General features: G+C 37.4%; 1 protein-coding gene across 1 annotated transcript in view; it reads left to right on the plus strand.

The window, feature by feature from the left end:
- rxfp2l (relaxin family peptide receptor 2, like) overlaps positions 1 to 19565 on the plus strand; it is a 33613-nt gene extending 14048 nt beyond the window's left edge. Inside the window, exons 5-18 of the mRNA XM_064350433.1 lie at positions 1904 to 1975; positions 4130 to 4201; positions 4329 to 4400; positions 4990 to 5061; positions 5214 to 5288; positions 5642 to 5713; positions 6621 to 6692; positions 8022 to 8093; positions 12109 to 12180; positions 13833 to 13904; positions 14652 to 14881; positions 15864 to 16274; positions 16624 to 16836; positions 17594 to 19565. Of these exons, the coding sequence (XP_064206503.1) occupies positions 1904 to 1975; positions 4130 to 4201; positions 4329 to 4400; positions 4990 to 5061; positions 5214 to 5288; positions 5642 to 5713; positions 6621 to 6692; positions 8022 to 8093; positions 12109 to 12180; positions 13833 to 13904; positions 14652 to 14881; positions 15864 to 16274; positions 16624 to 16836; positions 17594 to 17787 (1771 nt within the window). The 3' untranslated portion in view covers positions 17788 to 19565. The remainder of the gene's footprint in view (positions 1 to 1903; positions 1976 to 4129; positions 4202 to 4328; positions 4401 to 4989; positions 5062 to 5213; positions 5289 to 5641; positions 5714 to 6620; positions 6693 to 8021; positions 8094 to 12108; positions 12181 to 13832; positions 13905 to 14651; positions 14882 to 15863; positions 16275 to 16623; positions 16837 to 17593) is intronic.
- The last annotated feature ends 1085 nt before the right edge of the window (positions 19566 to 20650 follow it).

Genomic DNA, 20650 nt, shown 5'->3' on the forward strand with positions numbered 1-20650 from the left:
ATTAGTGGAGCAAGTAATTTGTGTAATTAATCCCACAACCCATTTGGATGAAGAATTTAGATTTTCTTTATTTCAAGAAATAAAGATTATGTTATGTTTGTGAAACAAAGCCAATACTGAAGGGCAGAAAGAGATTTCAACTGATCCTATAGTTTTGTCCTGAAACTCGTGTTTGCCAACCAAGATCAGTGTTGATCTGTACACTAAACCATTTTGATGATTTTCTATCATTAAAAGTTGCAATAGGCAACTTTCTCGACTGTCGCAATGTCGTGAAATCATTTTGAAAATCGCAACACGTATTGGCCCTGACCACAGACACACCGCCACTGATAGCCCCTGCGTATTAACGATTTATGCAGTTATTTTTAGTTGTTACAACTGTACCTCACCTCTGTTACAACTATCCTGCACATACTGTACTTCATACTTCTAACATTGTTACAGTTGTAACAGACTACATGAATGTTTGTTTAAATTGAACAAGAACTGTTTATGATCACCTCAAAGTTAATGTGACTTATTGTAGCAGACACGTGTATGCTCTTTGTGGTGAAATTTTACAGCTTTCGTTTGCAGTACTTGTAAAAGTAGAAAATTTTTACAATTCTGCTGGTTCTCCCCTATTAAAATAACTTTTAAACCACATGGGGTAATGACATTGTGACCATCAATAATTTCAGATTTCAAAGTATTCAAGCCAAAAAAAGCAATGAATAATGAATGCAAAGTATGCATTTTTCCTGCTTGTGGGATTTATATCAAAGTCAAATTGGGCCTCATATGATCTACGAAAACCGTTAAATGGCTTTTGAATAGGCTGTAATCATGTGAAAATTGCATGGAAAAGCCCCAAAATTAGCTGCCCTACAACTGGGCTGTGATCTCTGCCGTAGACCTGGTCTGAGCAGGCAGGTGGCGAGAGCATGAATCACCAAACAGACCAGAAAATAGCAACGAGCTGCTGTCTTACAGTTATCATCCAAAATTACTGAAAAATCATGGTAAGCACTAAAAATGGATGAAATTGCAGGAATAGCAAAAAATATGGAAAGTCATAAAACTGCCAAAATCTGGCAAAAACCACATAATCCGTGACACCCTGAACTTCTGTGATGAAAATACAGCCTTAAATGTGTATGACCTGAATTGCTGAAGAAAAGTGCATAGCAACCCAAGGACTAACAGGATGAACTGGACATGCTTGTGGCAGTTTTATAGCACAAAAAACAGTTATATTTTCTACAACAGAATATTTTCATGAAGATGAGGGTTACATACATAATTAATTGGCCATTCCGATCATGACATATAAGTTTTAGACCACACAGTAGGTGCAGTGCTTTTTGTTGACATGCAGTGTTCATCGTCGAATGAAACCCTCCAATCCCTGGGCAACACTAGAGTCAATTGTGCATCACCTGTGGGGCTGTCAGCCACAGTTGGCACTGGCACAGTCCAAATTTGATGCCAGACTGAGGGGCTCATCCATCTACTGGAGCAGTGGTCTCAAACGCATTGCCACAGAGGGCCTTGTGTATGCGGGTTTTAATTCCAACCGATTAATGCTGCCTTAATTGATTCCAATTACTCATGCAGCCATATGCATTTAACTGCATTAAAGCACACAATATAAGCAACAGTTGTTATTTAGACAACACAAATAACACATTTCACTTTATAATGCATTATGTGCAGACCTACAGCCCTAATTCAGCAAATTATTGAGCTAATTATATAATCAAGGTCTGAGGCTGGAATAAAAATCAGCATGCACACAGCCCTCCATGGCATTGAGTTTGAGACCACTGTACTAGAGCATTTCTTTAATAGGATAAGCCAACTAGCAAATCCTTGCGTCTATTTGTCTGATGAATGAATCTGTCATTGTTTCTCTCTTCAGTGAGCTGAACAGTAATCGGATATCTTCTCTTCCTTCTGACCTGTTCATCAGATACAAACATCTGGAACGACTGTGAGTATGCCTCTGCATGCAATAGTTCTTGCGTGTGTGTGTGGGTGTGTGTGTGTGGGGGCGTGCGTGTGCGTGTGTGTGTGTGTGTATGTGTCATTTGCAACTTTTTCAAAAATAATCACGACACAATAGATTATCATTCAAACAAAATAAGATGTGGCTGCATTGCATTAATTGGAATAAGCACTTTTAAAGAACTTCTGTATGCAACAGGGTAAAACTGCAGTAATTTGAAAGAACACCATAAAATTGCAGTAAGAAATATTTGTATTAAATCCCTTTGATTGTTCATAAATTACAAGCACGTACTATAAAAGGAGATGTGCTTCCGAACATATAGATTCTATTGTGCTTCTTCATGAATTTAATCTTAGGTTATAAAAATCTGACTGGCACATATTCAGTTGTAATGATTTAATTGAAAAAAGAAACACTCAACCACCTGATACTAGCCTTGCGAAAGCAGTAAGCTCACTCTGGGCCTCCTTTGAATTTAAAAGTGCACTCATACAGTGTCAAGGCCTGTGTGCGCACCAGGCTGGATTCTGGCTTGCAGAAGGCATTTGTTCCCCAGCTAGTCTTGAATGGCATATCGACAACAGCTGTCAGGGATACTGATTATAAGTATTCTCAATGATGTTGGTACCTCTTAAAGATAGCTGGAGTCTTATTGTCCATAAACAGTTAGTTTAAGTGACACATCTAAAAATATGAGAAAATAAAACTACTCATATCATAGCCAGGCTCACTGAACATTTTGTCCATTACCTGCACTGATAACATGCATTTTTTGTGGTAGACGGTACCGTTGGTGAGCAGGACAAGCAGCCACTATTTCATTTGATGAGCCATCTCATTGCTCTTAAATGCCCTGTCTGGGAAATGGGTCCAGCCATTTAAATCCATTGTTTACAGGCAGATGTTAAAAACTCAATTTAAAAGGGATGCCAGCTAATTTCAGGAAAGCCTCAGAGAAAATGTAATTAAAACAGGAAGCTTTAATCTGCTTCTGAGATATTTTCCAGAAAAGACCAGTACATGAAAATAGACACTCCACAATATAATGATATGCAAGTAAATTGTGAGACCCATTTCTTCATGATGTGCTGAACGCAGGGATGATTTTTCTTTTAATTCTCTGAACTTCCAGTATAGAATATGAATATATATTTTATGTATTGTACTTCGTTCCTGACAACTTGAATCTTTGCTAAATGGATTTTTTTAATGCAATGTTCAAGTCATGTTTAATTCTAGCACTTGAAATTAATTATCTTGTAACATTCCAAGATTAATGCTCATTGTCTTGAGTTAATTTACATGATGCACTCTCAGAATGAGTATGAGGGATAAGTGGGTTTAAAATGTGTGCCGTTGAGCGTAAACAGACCTTTTCATCCTTGTCACATACACTACATGGCCAAAAGTATGTGGACACCTGACATCCAACCTCTCATCCAAAATTATTGCCATTAATATGGAGTTGGTCCTTTTTGCTGCTATAACAACTTCCACTCTTCTGCGAAGGCTTTATCCTAGATGTTGGAGCATTGCTGCAGGGATTTGCTTCCATTCAGCCAGAAAAGCATTAGTGAGGTTGAGCACTGATAGGCTCACAGTTGGCTTTTCAATTCATCCCAAAAGTGTTGGATGGGGTTGAGGTCAGGGCTCTGTGCAGGTCATTGAAGTTCTTCCACACTGTTCTCAACAAAACCATTTCTATATGTCCCTCAATGTGTGCTCGGGGCAGTGTCATGCTGAAATTTAGGGCCTTCCCTAAATGATTGGGGAAGCACATAATCGTCTAGAGTATGATTGTGTGCTATAGCACTAAGATTTGCCTTCACTGGAACTAAGGGGACTAGCCCAAACCATGAAAACAGCCTCAGACCAAGGGGTGTCCAGACACCTTTGGTCATATAGTGTATATGTGGCATGTGAACTGTGGCCCAATATAATATTAAATACAGGGGTATTTCTTCGACTGAATGTCTTGTTTTTTTTACCATTTGTATGTATAGAGAACTTTGTAGGTGTTGCTGTAAAAGAACATGCATACTCAGTCAACCTGCCCTGAGATTTATCTCACCTTGCATGGGTTGTGTGCCTCCTGATAAATGATTCCTAATCTTTTGTATGTCATTATCTTTTCAGTCACTTGCAAAACAACAGCATCAGAACCATATCTATCCGAGCATTTTCAGGGCTTTACAAACTAAAAAAACTGTAAGTATACAACTTGTGTTTCCTGTGAAAAGTTGTTCTGTTTCCTTTCTAAAAGTGTCGATGTCTTAACCTATACCTCATGTTTCCCTTTGATGTGTGACTCCCTCTTAAAATGTCCTGTGATTAGATTTCTCAGTCAGAACCGGATTACCAGACTGAAGGCTGGTATTTTCAGGGACCTTCGGAACCTAGAATGGCTGTGAGTCAATTTATCAAATACTCTCATTTGCTTTCACCAGCGCATTCAAACCAACACAAGTGGCATTCTCAAAATGTAATCAAGTGACTCATGTCTTGCAACGAGAAGTCAAACATGATGAGGTCAAAGAATATGTGATGAAATTTACAAGATGCAAACACAAAATTACTGAAGGGAAAAATTGAGACCCCAGCACAAATCCCTGACTCACCATGATCCAGAGCTGAATCATTATCACTGTGGCTGAGACACAGTCGGAAAAGTGAACGGTTTTAAAATAAAAAGAAACACTTTTTTTTTTTGTATCCCACATTTAATAAGAATTAATTACTCCCAGGATTCAAAGTGTAATTTTATTTGGCAGAAACCTGATTGAGTACCTGTTACTTACACTGACTTGGGGTTTTATATGAAATGTGACTGACCTTTTATACAATGGCAGATAATGTATCATTATTCATATGCTCTCTCTCACATACACTCACACATACACATGCATGCACACACGCACCCACACACGTACAAAGTTGCCATGCTTATCCCTCTCTTGGTTTTAAGGAAATTTTCTGTTTTATCTGTTACATTGTAGAATTCTCGATGAAAACAGGATCACATTAATAAGACAGATGTCATTTGAAGGACTAAAATCATTATTTTTTTTGTAAGTATGCCACCACTGCGAAATTAGCTGCAAAATGACGGGTGTGTGACAACTGCATTAATCTGTGTGTGTGTGTGTGTGTGTGTGTGTGTGTGTGAAATTATTAACAATAACATTCTTTGATATGCAAATGTTATTTTATTTGGCTGTAGGTCCCTGCTGAATAATTCACTCAGGCACATCCCTAGGAAATCCTTCTGCTTGGAAATGCCACGGTTAAACTGGCTGTGAGTGAAAAACAAAATGCATCTCTGGAAAATAGTCTTCATTATAGGGACATTAAACTGGGACAAATTAAATAAAACATTGATATACGATGCAGAGCAATTACCAGGAGCATTCTAGTAAAGTCTTTTTGGCACAAGCTAGTTTTAAGCATCAATCCCAGGATGTATAATTTAAGATAAAAAGGAAGATAAGATAAAGTTGAAAAATAATGATAATTAAATCCACCTGTTTTTATTTTATTTTTTGTTTGTTTGAAAACGGATTACTCCTCATAACACTTGTGATTGCAAATGAAAGTAAGAGGGTGATTGCTTAAATGTTTTACTTTCAAAAAGTGACAATATGTTAACAGGGAAATGGAAGGCAACAGGATCTCATCTTTACAAGGCTCCAGCTTTCAAGAATGTTCTACTCTGACTGTCCTGTAAGTTTTAAATATTTTGTAATTCAATGTGTTTTTATGTATAGCAGTTTACCAAGTATAGCTGAAACTACTAAGGTTAATTAATACTGCTTACATCAACATTTCATACTAATTTAATCAGCAACCAGCTTATATAATTAAAAAATAACAATAGATAAGTACAATAATATTTCATAGTTTCTTAGGACAATGCATCTTAGCTTTGTTTAAAGAAAGGTGCTTCCATTTCAGTGAAATTTGGCGGCTTATTTCCAATTTTAGTGTGTTGCAGCTAAAAAGCCTATTGTGGGTGGATTACATGAGGCAAAATAAACGTCCAAGGATGTCACTGCTTCAATCACAAATGATTACTTTTAGGACATTGTCTGCTGGTGACCACAATGACAAAAGTCAAGAACGAGAAATTCCAATTTCATGGTTGCTGTTAAGGTCTTAGGAAATTATGACCTTTTCGATGGAGAAAAATGGGCGGGTCAAATGGAGTCAACTGCCGCCAAGTTCTTGACAAAATGTATTTTAAGCGCTATTTTACATGCTGACGTAATGAAGTACTGATGGATAGAAATGTCCGTTTGAGATTAATCGTGTTGTCATGAGAGCTGTTAGTATTTTGCCATCCTTCCTTTCCTTCCACTGATCCCAGATTTTAGCCAGTGTCTCACGCAAAACTGTAAAAGTGCGGGAGTGTAGGGAGATTAAATTTGTGGATGGTGTTGGATTGACAGCACTGTGAAGAGACAGACTTTTTTATTTGGTGAGTTCTGTATCCCCCTTCATGCACGTTAGTCTTTGCTCTCTGCAGCCTATCCTTTTACTCTCGATGGACATCGGAAGCACTCAGATGTGAGACATTTTTCTCTCATTGGAGAAAAATGGAAATGGTAGATATATTTTCTCTCTATTTCAGAGCACTTCGAAGGAATGAAATACAATCAATTGAGGTGGGGACATTTTCTGCAATGCAGAGACTGATAGACTTGTAAGTATAGTCTTACTTTACCAGTTTATTACATTCTGTGGTCCCTCATTTTGAATATGACGGCGCAGCTTTCATGGTTTGGCTTTCGTTTTTCGTGTTCAGATTGACAGACCTTCTGCACAGAGCTTCCATGCTGGATTAATTAGCAGAATTATGTTAGCAGAACTTCAGTATGTTGTTTTGAAACTAAACCCAAATTGGATCTTTGCACCGAAAGGTTTGTCATATGGTATACTTTATAGAAAGGGTATAGAACTCATATAATTTGGAAACAAACAAGCTAGAGATGCAGGAATTTAAATTTTATATTTTATAAATTTTATATTTATAAATTTTATATTTTATATTAAAATTTAACATTGCTTGAGTCATTTAGGGAAAGTGCAGATAAAGCTTCACAATACTACCTACTAGCTGCAGAAAGATTACACTATTTGTCAGAAAAGGCAGCCCATAGTTGGCCTCTCCTGGAAACATTGAATAAACCAATGAGTTGCCTGCAAGACATACCATGCACACTAAGCAAATTAAATTGGTGAATAAAGCTATTATGCAGAGGTTTTATAAAATAAATGAAAATATCCAATGAAGGCAACCCCTTGTCCTTTACACAAAATTTCCATTTGTTCTCCAAATAGTTTTTCAAATACAGTTTCTATTGTTTTCACATATTATATTTCACATATTTCTACATATTTGTATTTTAAAACACAACACTGATACATTCACTGATGATTTTACATGGGTGGAGTGCATTTTGTGATGTTGTATGGGATTATGCAATATGTGATTATTTAAAAATATAGAAATAAAAAGTTGGGGTTACTGGGTTGCACATTCAGTCAAGGCACCTGGCTGTAGTGCATGGATGAGCCCCATGGTCTCTGATCGAATCCAGATCATGTCAGTGCCAGCTGTACCATAGGGTGATGCACAACTGACATTTGCATCACCCAGGGTATGGGATGGTTCAGTTGGAGGGGTCGATTAAGCACCATTGCTGCATATGAAAGCTCTTTCCCTCCGATTCCACTCTTTGTGAGGTTGGCTATAATCTGCAATGTGAAAAGAAGCAGCTGGTCACACCATGTGTTAAGGAGGTGAACAGTGTGTGTCTACATTCATCCGAATCTGCAGTGGGGCTTGCACATGAATGGACAGTTAATGGCAGATAATTGGACATTCCATGTTTAGTGCCACTTCAAAATAAAAAACATGAATAAAAATAAATAAAAAGTTTAGGAGTGCACAGTACATTATGGACTGTTGTATTCTCATTTGCATTGTAAATACAACTGAAATTCATTAAAAAATATTTGTTTTTTTCAGGGACTTGTCTCTGAACCGAATTAAGGAGCTATCCCCATCCTTATTCAGAAACCTACAAAATCTCAAGCAGTTGTAAGTATGATCTGTTCAAATTTTCCAATGACTTATACCCAATGACATGTAAAATCAAACAAAGTACCGGGGAACATGATTTTGACAGGCAAGTGCCAATTACCCATAAAAGTATGCATTTGTACATGCATAAAAAACATTGTGTCATATTTATGAAGTTGAATTCTCAGTGGGAGTTACTGGCTTCTAATTGGTTTTCATATCAGCCTCAATGGCAGATGATACAGTTAAACCCTTACCTTTAAACTGATAATTACTGACATCCTATTTCCAATTACTTTCCTGATGAAAAATGATAAAGTACTTATTTTCAAATATATTTATTTTTGAATTGTCAATACCAGTAGGCATAGACAATTATTCTCAATATTTAATTATTCCCAATTATTCTCAATTCTCAGTGATTCTCAATGTTATTATGATGGAATTGTATATCCATCAAAACTGTACATCTATAGATTATAACTTGCTGAATCCTCCTCATTATATGGGCCAGAATTCATAGAGCACTAATGAAAAAAAACACAGTAATCTGATCTATATAGATTCTGCACTTCAAATTATTTCAGTAAAACACAGACTTTCTGAAGTTTGTTTGTCAGGCTTCGATGCACATTGCATATTCTTTACTTTTTTAACAGACTGAACTGTACAATGAAGGGAATACAGTGACACAACAGGCAATGAAAGCTTTGTGATGACATCTTGATGGGTTCTTCACATTTTTCATACACTTGTTAATCACTCTCGGTTAAAAGACAAGATGTACTGTTTCCAGCTTATTAGTACAGATCAGCTTAAATAAAAGATGATTCACAGAAAATGTAGTTCAGCTCTATAGCAATTAGCTTAATTTCTGTTTTTCTTCTTGCAGAGGCAGGATTTCACCAGTAATGTTGTTCATCATAAAAATATGTTGCATGAACTGACATTTTTTAAATTTTTATTAATGTATCTTTATGGAACACTTGTTCTGAGTTTCTCATGATGCAGTATCCTATTACTAAAGCAAAGTAATTGTATTACATATATTTATTGGTTTTGACAGCCCCTTTTCTCAGAGTCTTGCTGTCTAATGAACCATTTCCTTTAGATATGTATTGCTTTGTGTTCCTCCTGTTTCCTGTTCCATATTTAAAAATTGAAACTACAGCTGGGTTCATTGAGTAATTCTACATGTCTTTGGAATGATGTAAAAAAAAAAAGTGATCAGTTGTGATTTGGTTGGCAGTATTCCTTATTAGGAACTCCAATGGCGACTCAAGAGAGGAACATATTTACATTGTAAGCCAGAGACAGCACTTCTGATTTAGAATGCATTCATTTTCAATTAAACTGTTTGTCCTTTTGATTGGCTTGAATGACTACCAAAGAATGTAAGGGCTCACTCTATGGCTAAAGGTATTATTTTGTCACAGATGTGAATTTCTGGTGCAGTTAAGATGTACATGAAATATTAAAAAATATGCACATAAATGGAAAATGTTGGTGTAGAAATGAAAATGGCTTCTAACTGGGCTGAGATTATGGTGGGACACTAAGCAAAAACAGCTGCAAATTTTGGACTGCAGCTAGAAGCCATTACTGGGTATCTCACTCAATCACTGACTTGGTCCATCAACGATGAGAGACATAAAAAAGTGATTGAAAATGAATTCATTACTTAGTATTGAAAAGTGCCTGCATGGTTTCTGTGTAGTGCAATGCATTGGCATGTATTTATTTATATAACTATATGCATAGTCAGTTCAAACAAAAAAAAAAGTATTACTCTTTGTACAGATGACAGGGAGCGCAGTGTGTGGTATTATGACCTAAAGAATAGCTGGCTAGTTTTCTCTCAAGCTGCCAAACCACTGTTCTTGTGAATCACAACCCAAATAAATTACTTTAAGCTTGGTTAAAAGCATGTGGTTTGAGAGAAAATGGAGACCACTGTGTTACAGAATGGCAAGCAGAAACGGGGCAACAACAACAATAAACAAATAAAAAACTATATCCAATATGGAAAAAATAGGGTGACCATCCCCCAAATGTTCTAGAATGCAGGTAACTTAGAACCTTAAATAGTGTTAGCCCTAGTTACAATCTCTAATTACAACAAAAAAGTTAAATAAGCTGGCCATTCTCCCAATTTGCATATAGCGTGCTGTGAAAAATATTTGCCCCACTAGGCCACTCCAATTTTGTTTCTTTTCATCCATTCAAGATGTGCACTTGCTTTTGTGTTTTGGATCATTGTCTTGCTGCATGGTTCAATTACGCATCAACTTCAGCTCACAGACAGACGACCAGAAATTCTCCTTAAGAGGTTTCTGGGACTGATCAGAATTCATGGTTCTTTCAATAATGGCCAATCGTCCTGGTCCTAAGCAAAGCATCACACCATCACATTACAACCACCATGTTTGACACTGACAGTTGGCATGGTGTTTTTGCTGTGAAATGCTGTATTTTCTTTACGCTAGACATTATGGGACCCGTGTCATCCAAAAGGTTCATCTGTCCATAGAACATTGTCCCAAAAGCTCTTGTGGATCATCCAGGTGCTTTTTTGAAAATTTGGGATAAGCATCGATGTTTCTCTTGGTTAGCATTGGTTTCCGCCTTGCTGCTGTCCCATGATTCCCATTTTTGCCCATTCTCTTTTTTATTCTGAAGTCATGAACACTGACCTTAGCTGAGCCTAGAAAAGCCTGCAGTTCTTTGGGTATTCTTCTGCAGCAGGCCAACCATACCTGGGAAGATTCCTCACTGTTCCAAGTGTTCTCCATTTGGAGATAATAGCTCTCACTGTGGTTCGGTTGAGTCCTTGAGCTTTAGAAATGACCTGAGTGATAAATTTCAACAACTTGTTTCTCATCCCTACTGGAATTTACTTTTATCGTGACATAGTATGGTTTAAGAAACTCTGTGGTGACTACTTCAGTCTGATGGTAAGGTTCAATATGAGTGAAGTTTAGATTCAACAGGGTTGGCTGCAATCAAGCCTGGCTGTGTTCAATCAGCTGAATCTAATTATCAGTTATATTTGGTTAATTGGTTGATTGATTAATCTTTTGAAGCCAAGAGATGCAAATTGTATCAGAAAGCACTCCCTTTAATATTTCTGAATGTAGGATAATTATAATTATTTATTTTTTGTTATGCAGGGAAGACTTGTGATTGTCAAATATGTTAAATCTACTGACATTTAAGCCAGGGCTGTGTTTGAAAACCACACCTACCTTTTGCTATGTTTATAGTTTTATCACCATGAGTAGTAGCTGCTGAAAACACACGCAGGCCACAGAGAATTCATTTCCTTGTAGTTTTAATGCTTCGGAAACGTCTTTTCAAAAAAACGTTATCATCAGCAAAGGCTGGTGATAGGTCCTTATTTCATTCTATTGAGAAAGATGATGGCAAAAATGAAAGTGCACTTTCTGGAGATGAGTATTTTTATGTCCATGCAATGTTTCCGTGCAATGGACTCAATTGAGGATGATGTGAATTTGACATGAATACCCCTAATCTAATAGGTTACATGTCTTTACTCCTTGTGTAATAAAATATGAATGTTACTAGCTACTTATATATTCTACTGCCATTTACTATTACAGCTATTGGAATATATAAACATTGTTTAACAGGCAATGCAAAACCTGCAATTATTTTCAAACTGTGTTTGAAACATTGAAATTTCATGTCACTTTCACCTTTGAAGCAAACTGCCAGCTGCTTCAATAGCTTGTAAAATTGTTCAGTTTATGATAAAAATAGTTGTTCATAAAGTTATAATTTTATTTTTTTTTAATCATACAGTTATATATCATGCTAATGTCTTATTTTGTCATTTATTAATGTTAAACATAAGTATTGTTTGAATTGGCTGCAGTTTCATCAAAATAAAATAAAATGGTTTTATTTTACCATGTCAGTTCTCTGATCATTCCTGAAGCCCAGTGTATGATTGAGAGTGATGTTGCACACCTCATGTTTGGTATTGATTTCATGTGAGTTAATCTTTTTTTAGGAACATCTCGAACAACCCAATCGCTCACATCTATGATGACCAGTTTGACAACTTTGTCAATTTGCAGTCACTGTAAGTAATCTGAGATTTTTTAATGATTGCCGGTTAGCATGAGCTATGGTAGTGGGAAGGTTAAATAGACTGCGCAACAGACATTTCTTTCCATTACATTTTATATTTTAGGGTAATATTAATACTATGAGATGGTATTACTCCAAAACAATTACATTCAGGGCTGACACTTATGGTAGCATCGTCCTTAGGGTTTAATACAGCAACTGAATGGTTTATTGAAGGGAGGAATGTGTTCACTCAATTACTTTCAAAATTAATTTTAAATTAAAGTCGTTAATACAGATTCTAATGATGACATTTTTATTTTAATTATAGTCTAACCCTAATAAAACAATATAGTTTACACTATCAGGCTCAAAACAAGTTTTCCATAAAAAAACATTCTTGTCTCCTGTGATTGTTCATGTGTCATGGTTCTGTGTTTTCCCTTGTTGGGCCGCCAGATGGCGGCACTTCTGTTTTGTGTCCTGCTCCCCCCTGTTAATTGTATTATTGTTGTCTCGTTATTCTATCATTGTTCCCACCTGTGTCTTGTTATCCCCTCCTTTTCTGGTTTGATTGTTTTTTCAGTTCACCTGTGTCTTGTTACCCCCTGTCTATTTAAGTTATTTGTCCCCTTGACTCAGGTGCTGGTTCCTTGTTTCCTACCTGTGTTTGTTTCCTACGTATGTTTGCTCTGACCATTTGTACCTGCCCTTGTACTCTGCCTGCCTGTGTTCTGCCCTGCCTGCCTGTGTTCTGCCCTGCCTGTGTTTTTGAGTTCCTCTTGTTTTCTGTTTTATTAGATATTTTTTGAGTTTGTGTTTTTGCCCATCGTGGCCTTTTCTGTTCCCTGCTTGTTTGCCTTTTTTGTTAGTAAAGTCTTTTGTTCCCCTCCCATTTTGGAGTTGTGAGTTTTGTCCCTCTGCTTTTGGGTCCATACCCCCCACGAGTCCTGACATCATGGCTCAATGAGATGAGGTGCACACAATTCTTTTTAACCTTTTTTTGCCCACCAGAACTTATTCACACTGATTATCAGTACTGAAATGATAACAAGGCACCAGCAGCACTCAACAAAGATGAGTTTACCAAAAGAAATAAATGAACAAGATTTCAAATCATGCTGTAACAAACCTGTACTTGAAATTTAAAATTAAAATTTAATTTAAATTTACATTTTAAATGAATTTAAATTGAAAGCTAATTTAAAAGACCCTTTTTATGCTGTTTTGCGCAACCTTCTCTGTGCCAAGTTAAGGAGGAGACCACAGGAAGCACTTGTGCAGACTGATGTTTCAGTGGAAAGTTCATACCTTTTAAACAAGTAAAAACACTATCTTTCTCTTGGTCAATTGATGCGGAAGTCTAGAAGTGTGGGATATAGGGACACTTCAATGGATACTCTTTATTAATAAAGTATGCTGATAACATTCTTTATTAATATAATCATCATGTACTGATGATAGCTTTATTAGTGTCAATATTTTTATTGTGGCCATGCCATTTATTCAAAAATTTACATAATGGAAATTATGTTGTACAGCATAACTAAGTTTTGTTAGAGCCATGCATCACCTCAGTCTACATGAGTTAATCTTGAGAATGTGGTTTATACAAGGCATTTACGCATCGTTCATATTTAAATTAATTTATTTGTTTCCTCTCAGGGGAATGGAGGACATTGAGATCCCAAATATCAGCATCCGGATGTTTCGTTCACTCCACAATCTCTCCCATATGTGAGTCAGACTATGCACTTACTGGGGCAACAGCACAGTACAGTGGGGATTGCACTTGTAAGTCAGAGTTTGCTGGTATAAGTCTCAGTTAGAGCTCTCACTTTGTGCCCTTGAGGAAGGTACTTAACCTAAATTGCTTCAGTAGACATTCAGCTGTACAAATGGATTTCATGTAAAGAATGAAAGTCGCTCAGGATAAGAGTGTCTGTGATTCCTAAATGTACACGCACAGCAGATTCTCTCTGTCCATATTTAGAGACCCTCAGCCTCTGAAATGTTCAAGTAACTGAATTCCACTTTGATATCATTTTCAGAAGTTATGAAGTGGTTAGCAGTCTGGAACGTTACCGTTTGGAGAAACTTTTGAAATATCAAACTTTATACATCACATAACATGGTATTATTTTATAATACTTGTATGCCAAATTTAACATGTTTTTTAAAAAGTTGTTTCAAGTTATCAGTGTTTTATACCCCTTTTCTATTGTGTTATCTTTGTAGCATGTAATGAATTTTCCTGACGGTTAACTAGAGGAAATGCATGCCATGTCCAATCTGTACAGCTATGTCATTTACACCAAGCACAAGTAGATCCTCTAGTTTCATTGATTACCTATCATGAGATATTCTGTCTGTAGTTGTTTAAGTCCAGCTTTGACTGCTGAGTGAAGAGAATGTTAACAGTGCATGAGGTGCAAAGCAGATCAGCTGGCTTTGAAACATAGCTTTCCTCTGTTCCCCATTCAGATATTTTAAAAAGTTTGAATACTGCGGATATTCTCCCAATGTGCGGAGTTGCAAGCCTAACACAGACGGGATCTCCTCTTTTGAGAACCTCCTGGCCAACATAATCCTTCGCGTCTTTGTGTGGGTGGTGGCCTTCATTATCTGCTTCGGCAACGTCTTTGTCATCTGCCTCCGCTCCTGCATCGTGTCTGAGAACCGACACCACACCATGGCCATCAAATCACTGTGTTGTGCGTGAACCCTAACTTCTTCTGAGACATTTAAAATCAATAACTTGTAGACACATTGCCCTTGTGAAACTGACCCGTGGTAATTACAATATTGCCAAGGGAAACTGAGTAACACTATTTTTAATGAGACTAAATATTGGCTTTTAAATGAATGTGTCACTGGCTATGAACTTAGATTGATGGAGGAGAGTCAGATTTAAAGGGTTTTTTTTAACCAAAGAATGATGAAATATGTTTCTGACTGAACCCACACATGCCTTGTTTCTCATAAGAGCATAAAAATGTTTGACAAGGGAACAAGCCGATCTAGGATTTCACTTTGCCTGCTGCCTAGGGGCTATCAAGCAATGTGGATTAGACTATCAAGCTTAGAATGGAACCTCCTGAGAGTCTGTAGTTCTTCTGTTTCACTTGGCATGTTCTATGGATTGACAACATTGTGTAATTTTTATAAAATCCTGGTATCTGTGTAGAATTTATGGAAAGCATTGAAACAGGGCTCTTTTTTGTGATCCGTTTAGTTAACCATTTTACATTTTAAAACTTTAATCAAATACCCTGTTCGTCTTTTCTTGATATTTTTGTGTCCGAAAGCTTTTCTAGTAACTTGTTAAAATTGCATACTATTGATTAACGCTTGCCAATGCTCAGTGTAGTGTACAGATTAAAATACATAATTCAATAATTAGTCAATACACACGTGAATATTGTGTGACAGGGTAGTACATTTCTTTCAGTCATAATGAACATTTTGAAAGGTCAATAGACTACAATGGCATAGATAACAATATACCATGTGAGTATGCCACTATTTGTACTTTCTCAAGAGCTTATAACATGTATCTTTTTTTTCTAATGTAGGGTCTAAACTGGCATTGTGTAACATTGTGCAACATTCAAATTGAGCATATTTATTTTGTCCTTTCAAGTAATAATGTCTTAAAATGCAATTTGCCACATCCTCAACTGAATCCATCATCAGGTGCTGACTGCTTGATGGGAGTCTATCTGTTCTTCATTGGCGCCTTTGACATCAAGTACTGCGGAGAGTACAACAGGCACGCCCAGATGTGGATGGAAAGCCTTCAATGTCAGCTGATCGGCTGCCTAGCCATGCTGTCCACGGAGGTGTCTGTCATGCTGCTGACGTACATGACGCTGGAGAAGTACCTGTGCATCGTGTTTCCCTTCCAAAACTACCGGCCCGGGAGGAAACAGACCCTTTTCTTCCTCATCTTTATTTGGATCTTGGGCTTCATGATTGCCATCATACCCTTCTGGGACAAGCAAACATTTGGAAACTACTACGGAAGGAACGGTGTCTGTTTCCCACTCCACTCAGACTTGATGGAGAAGCCGGGTGCCAGAAGATACTCAACGGGAATATTTCTTGGTAAGAGTTCTATTGGCCCCGGGGAAGGATAAAGCCCAGATAGGTGTTGTTATATCAGTACATATAATAAACCATTTTACAATATTCCCCTTGGAGGCATGTGTTGGCTGTTAAATAGCTGTTGTATCAGCAGTGTGAAATTGCTCTTATCACAATTTATCACATATTTAAAGGTTGAGCATTTTAACATTAATATTTTAGTGGGAAAAGGTCTTGCTTACGTAGGTTCTGGAATACTAATGACACATTTAGAGAATGAAGTGTAGCTCGCTGTCTGTGTTTGTGCTCTGAAGTGTAACTTTGCGCATGCTTATGGTAGACACACTGATGAGTTTATTCTGTCTTTTAGGTCTGAATCTTTTTGCTTTCGTCATGATTGTCTTCTCCTACACCAGCATGTTTTACTCAGTTAGGAAAACTTCCAAAACAGCGAGGCAAAGCATTTTTGATCGAGAGGTGACCATAGCCAAGAGGTTTTTCTTCATTGTCTTTACTGATGCCATGTGCTGGATACCAATATTCCTGTTTAAGATTCTGTCCCTGCTACAAGTGGAAATCACAGGTAAGTAATAATTACAGGTTTCTCAGTCAAAGTAGCACACTTTTTGACTCTGCAAGGATATACACATTATGTAAGCATATGAGAAAAGGCCTTTGAGATATTTACTGTAATGAGAAGATGATTCAGTCTCTGTATTTCTGACATACGGCAATTTACACAATATTATTTGTTCTGTAACTATTTATATGGTATTTAGAGAATACAAATATACAGTGCTATGATGGTGTGCAGAGGTGAAACTAAGAATAACATAGTCAGCAACCATAACACCTGTACCCTCCTCCTCTTAATATGCTGAAAGTAAGCTGGAATCAGCTTTGTTACTACTTGTAAAACAAAGCTGAAGAAGTGTTGGTGGGCCTGTAGGGGGCACTCATTGTTCCATTCAAAACAGAAAAGTGTCCATGACACTTCTTGAAAGAGTACAGATGTTAACCCTGGTGTCCTTGCCCACAAAATCTGGCTTTCTACATCTGGTCATATATCTGACTGGCTAAACCAACCTTTTGCATTCCCTACCCACATTCCCTGGGTCATTATTGCAAAAGAGATTTGAGTCATCAGTTGAACAATCTTGTAAAAAAAGAATTAACAAAATAGTAAATATTTTGTTATCCAACATGTTCAGTGTTCAGACATACAGTAGAAACTTAAATTAAAGAACGAAACAACAAAAACACATTTGTATAAATAAATAGTTTTGGATACATTTTCTTCTCCTAACTGGCCTGCTGTTCTTTCCCCCCACACCCACCAGGCACAATCATTTTGTGGGTTGTGATCTTCATCCTGCCTATCAACAGTGCCCTGAACCCAATCCTCTACACCATCACCACCAGCTACTTCCAGGAACGCATCAAACTCTGCCTGCAAATGAAATGGCAGAAAGTTGGGCTTAAAGAGACCCCACGGAGCATCTCCACCATCTACACACAGGCCAGCAGTCTCTAGTAATGAGCCTCGTGGTCTGGCAGGGGCCACTAGTTGTCAGGTGGAAAAGAAGAAATCAACGCCTTGCCTGAGGAATCAGCTGGAGGGGACTCTTACACACAAACACTCTGTCCCTTCACCCCGAGCTCCCAATGGGCGGTATAGCCTTTACAAGACCGAGCCATGCAGCCACAGTGCTGAAAGAAATCCCTGCTGTCTGGTGAACATTGGTGGCCACTTGGCGGGGAAAGGAGGACAAACAACCTGCTGTTTGCACAGGCCTTTGTCACGAACTGCCTCTCGTAGCAGATTGATCAAATTTAGTGGTTTGGAATAGCCTCTGCACCAATAGCCGTGCAGTGCCGGTGTCCGCGCAACTGGTAACGCCCCCCCAAATGTCACAGATAAACAGGTGGATCCCATGAAGAGCACACCAGCACTGGCAGTCATTTTGAGGATAGGAATGCATTCCTGACAGAGTAATTGGAATCTTCATTCATCCTGGACTAGACTAGTGCCAGAATACTTATTGTACATAGCTGTGCTTCTGGCCTGTATGGTGAGTCAAAGGGAGCCATTAAGAAGTGTCCGTGCCACTTCCCTTAAAGGTCCAGGAAACTGGATTCAAATTGTGGTTATATTCTCCAGAAGTGACAATTGATTGTCTTTTCACCTGAATGCCTAGATTTTCACTGACTTGCCATGTGCTGGATCTAAATTAATCACTTAGCAGCCTTGGGTTCATTTTCAAATTGTAGGCTTATATTAAAATCACAATGCACTTTGTTCTTAAGTCCTAAGACAGTTTTCAAACCAGGATATCTCACATTCACTACAAGCTTAAAACATGTCAAGATAAACTACAGAGAGAAGGTGCCCTTTAGATACCTACAGGCTTGCATGATGTAATTACATTTTATTATTATTGTCATTGTCATTGTGTTCCTAAGGACCCAAGCAATTTACTGTCTGCTTGAGATGGATAGCACTTCCTGGAGCCTCAACCATTAAAGGGAATCTATTCATTTCCAGTTAATTCCCAATGCAAGTAATTACAGGCAAATTAACATTTTAATCACTGCTCTCTAATATCAGTTCTCAATCCGTAGGAGGATGTCTCCCTGGTCTTTTCAGGTTCAGTAGTTGCTTGTTGGATCTTGCTGACCTGCTCATTTCTAAAGTGGAACCAAAGCCTTGTATTTGTCTGATATTCATCTGAAAATAAGCCTTCTCTCATTCATCTTGCATTCATCTGATTCAGAGCTGTTATTAAAGGGGTCATTACTCGCATTTATTATTGAATAACTAATTTACTACGCTGTTGTAAAAATCCTTGCACCATGCTGAAAAAAATGGCACCATGCTGCAGAGCCCAGTGCAGTAGTATCCTTTTAAAGTACTGTGAGACACACACGCATTCAAGCCTCATATATTGCATTGTGAGCTGATTATATTGCCAGAATACCTGAAGCTCACGGCAGATTATTGTTTATATGGGGGATGTGGGAGAAAATAGGTATACTGACAACACCTGGGTGTATTTGGGATGGGGATGGGCTGATGGGTTTTGGTACTTTATTTGAAAGAATCCCATTCCTCTGAAGTTCAGTCATATATTGTGTCATCTGATTGCAATCATTAGTACCTTGCACACTCATTTTATTGTGTAATGGCTGTGGATAATGTATATACTTTACCTGTGACCACCATCTGCTCTCCTCATATTCACCAACACAACCGTGTAAGAATGTATAAATTAAAACATGGATGCATTTTCAATAAAATATTTTGCATAAGAAACCTGAAACCCTTGCTCTGCAATATCTTACAAATGCATGAAATAAACTCATATGCACATGGTTGAAATAATGTGCACATACTTCATATTCAATCTATGATACTGAAATGGTCTTTAACTAGCTGTTATGTATCTGTTTTTATTTTTGCTGATGTACAATGCTGTTGTCTAATATGTCACCACCATACTTCACTGTTCATCCCCAGTAGTCATGCACCTAGGTAAATAAAGCAGGCAGGCTATGATTATAAGTTAATTATTAACTAACGAATTATGCATTAAGCCATGTTAATGCAACTTGCTAGTTAACTTTTTAATTTAGTGAAAAGTGCATAAGTCAGTAGTCAATGGGCATTTTATTGCTTTTGGCAATAAACTGTCCAAGCTTTTTCCTTCAGCTGTGAAGTAAGGACACCGAATGGCTGCATTGTTGGAATCAACATTAGTCCATAACTAACTTACCATTAAATTAGCACTTGCATACAATCATAAAGCAGAGGACAAATGTTGACTGAATCCAGGATCAGTACATTCTGATGCAGCTTCTGCCGGTAAGTGTGAAAGGTGTTACAGTAACAGGAATTTGAGAAGAGGTGATAAAAGGATTAGGTTTATCTGTGAAAACATGGCCCCACACCTGAGCCAGTCAAGTATCAGAAATATATTTAACTCCGTAGATGCCAGTGAAAATTTAAAGAAATCCAGCTAATGTTTGATAATGAAACAAAGCATGTTACTGACAAAAATTCCGAAGTAATTGAAGTTTATTTTAAGGCACACGTTTGTAAGATCGATTACTCTGCATAGATTCAATTTCACTCTAATTATGTTAGAGTAGTAAACTCACAGAATGAAGCCCAAAATCAAAAAGTACTTGATTCTAAATAAAATTGGTATTTGAGAATTGAACCTTCTCAGAAACCAATAAAATATACGTGGTAGTTGAAGTAGTTAAATACAGGAATTAAATAGCTGGAGTAAAAATACGCAGATGGAAGTGTGTACTTCACCGTGAAAAGTTAGTGTTTTTCAAACTGTTAAATTGGTTGAATATGGATCCCTTTACGCAATGCTTGACTGTAATCT

The sequence above is a fragment of the Anguilla rostrata genome, chromosome 9, assembly GCF_018555375.3.
Source record: "Anguilla rostrata isolate EN2019 chromosome 9, ASM1855537v3, whole genome shotgun sequence".
Classification (NCBI taxonomy): Eukaryota; Metazoa; Chordata; class Actinopteri; order Anguilliformes; family Anguillidae; genus Anguilla; species Anguilla rostrata.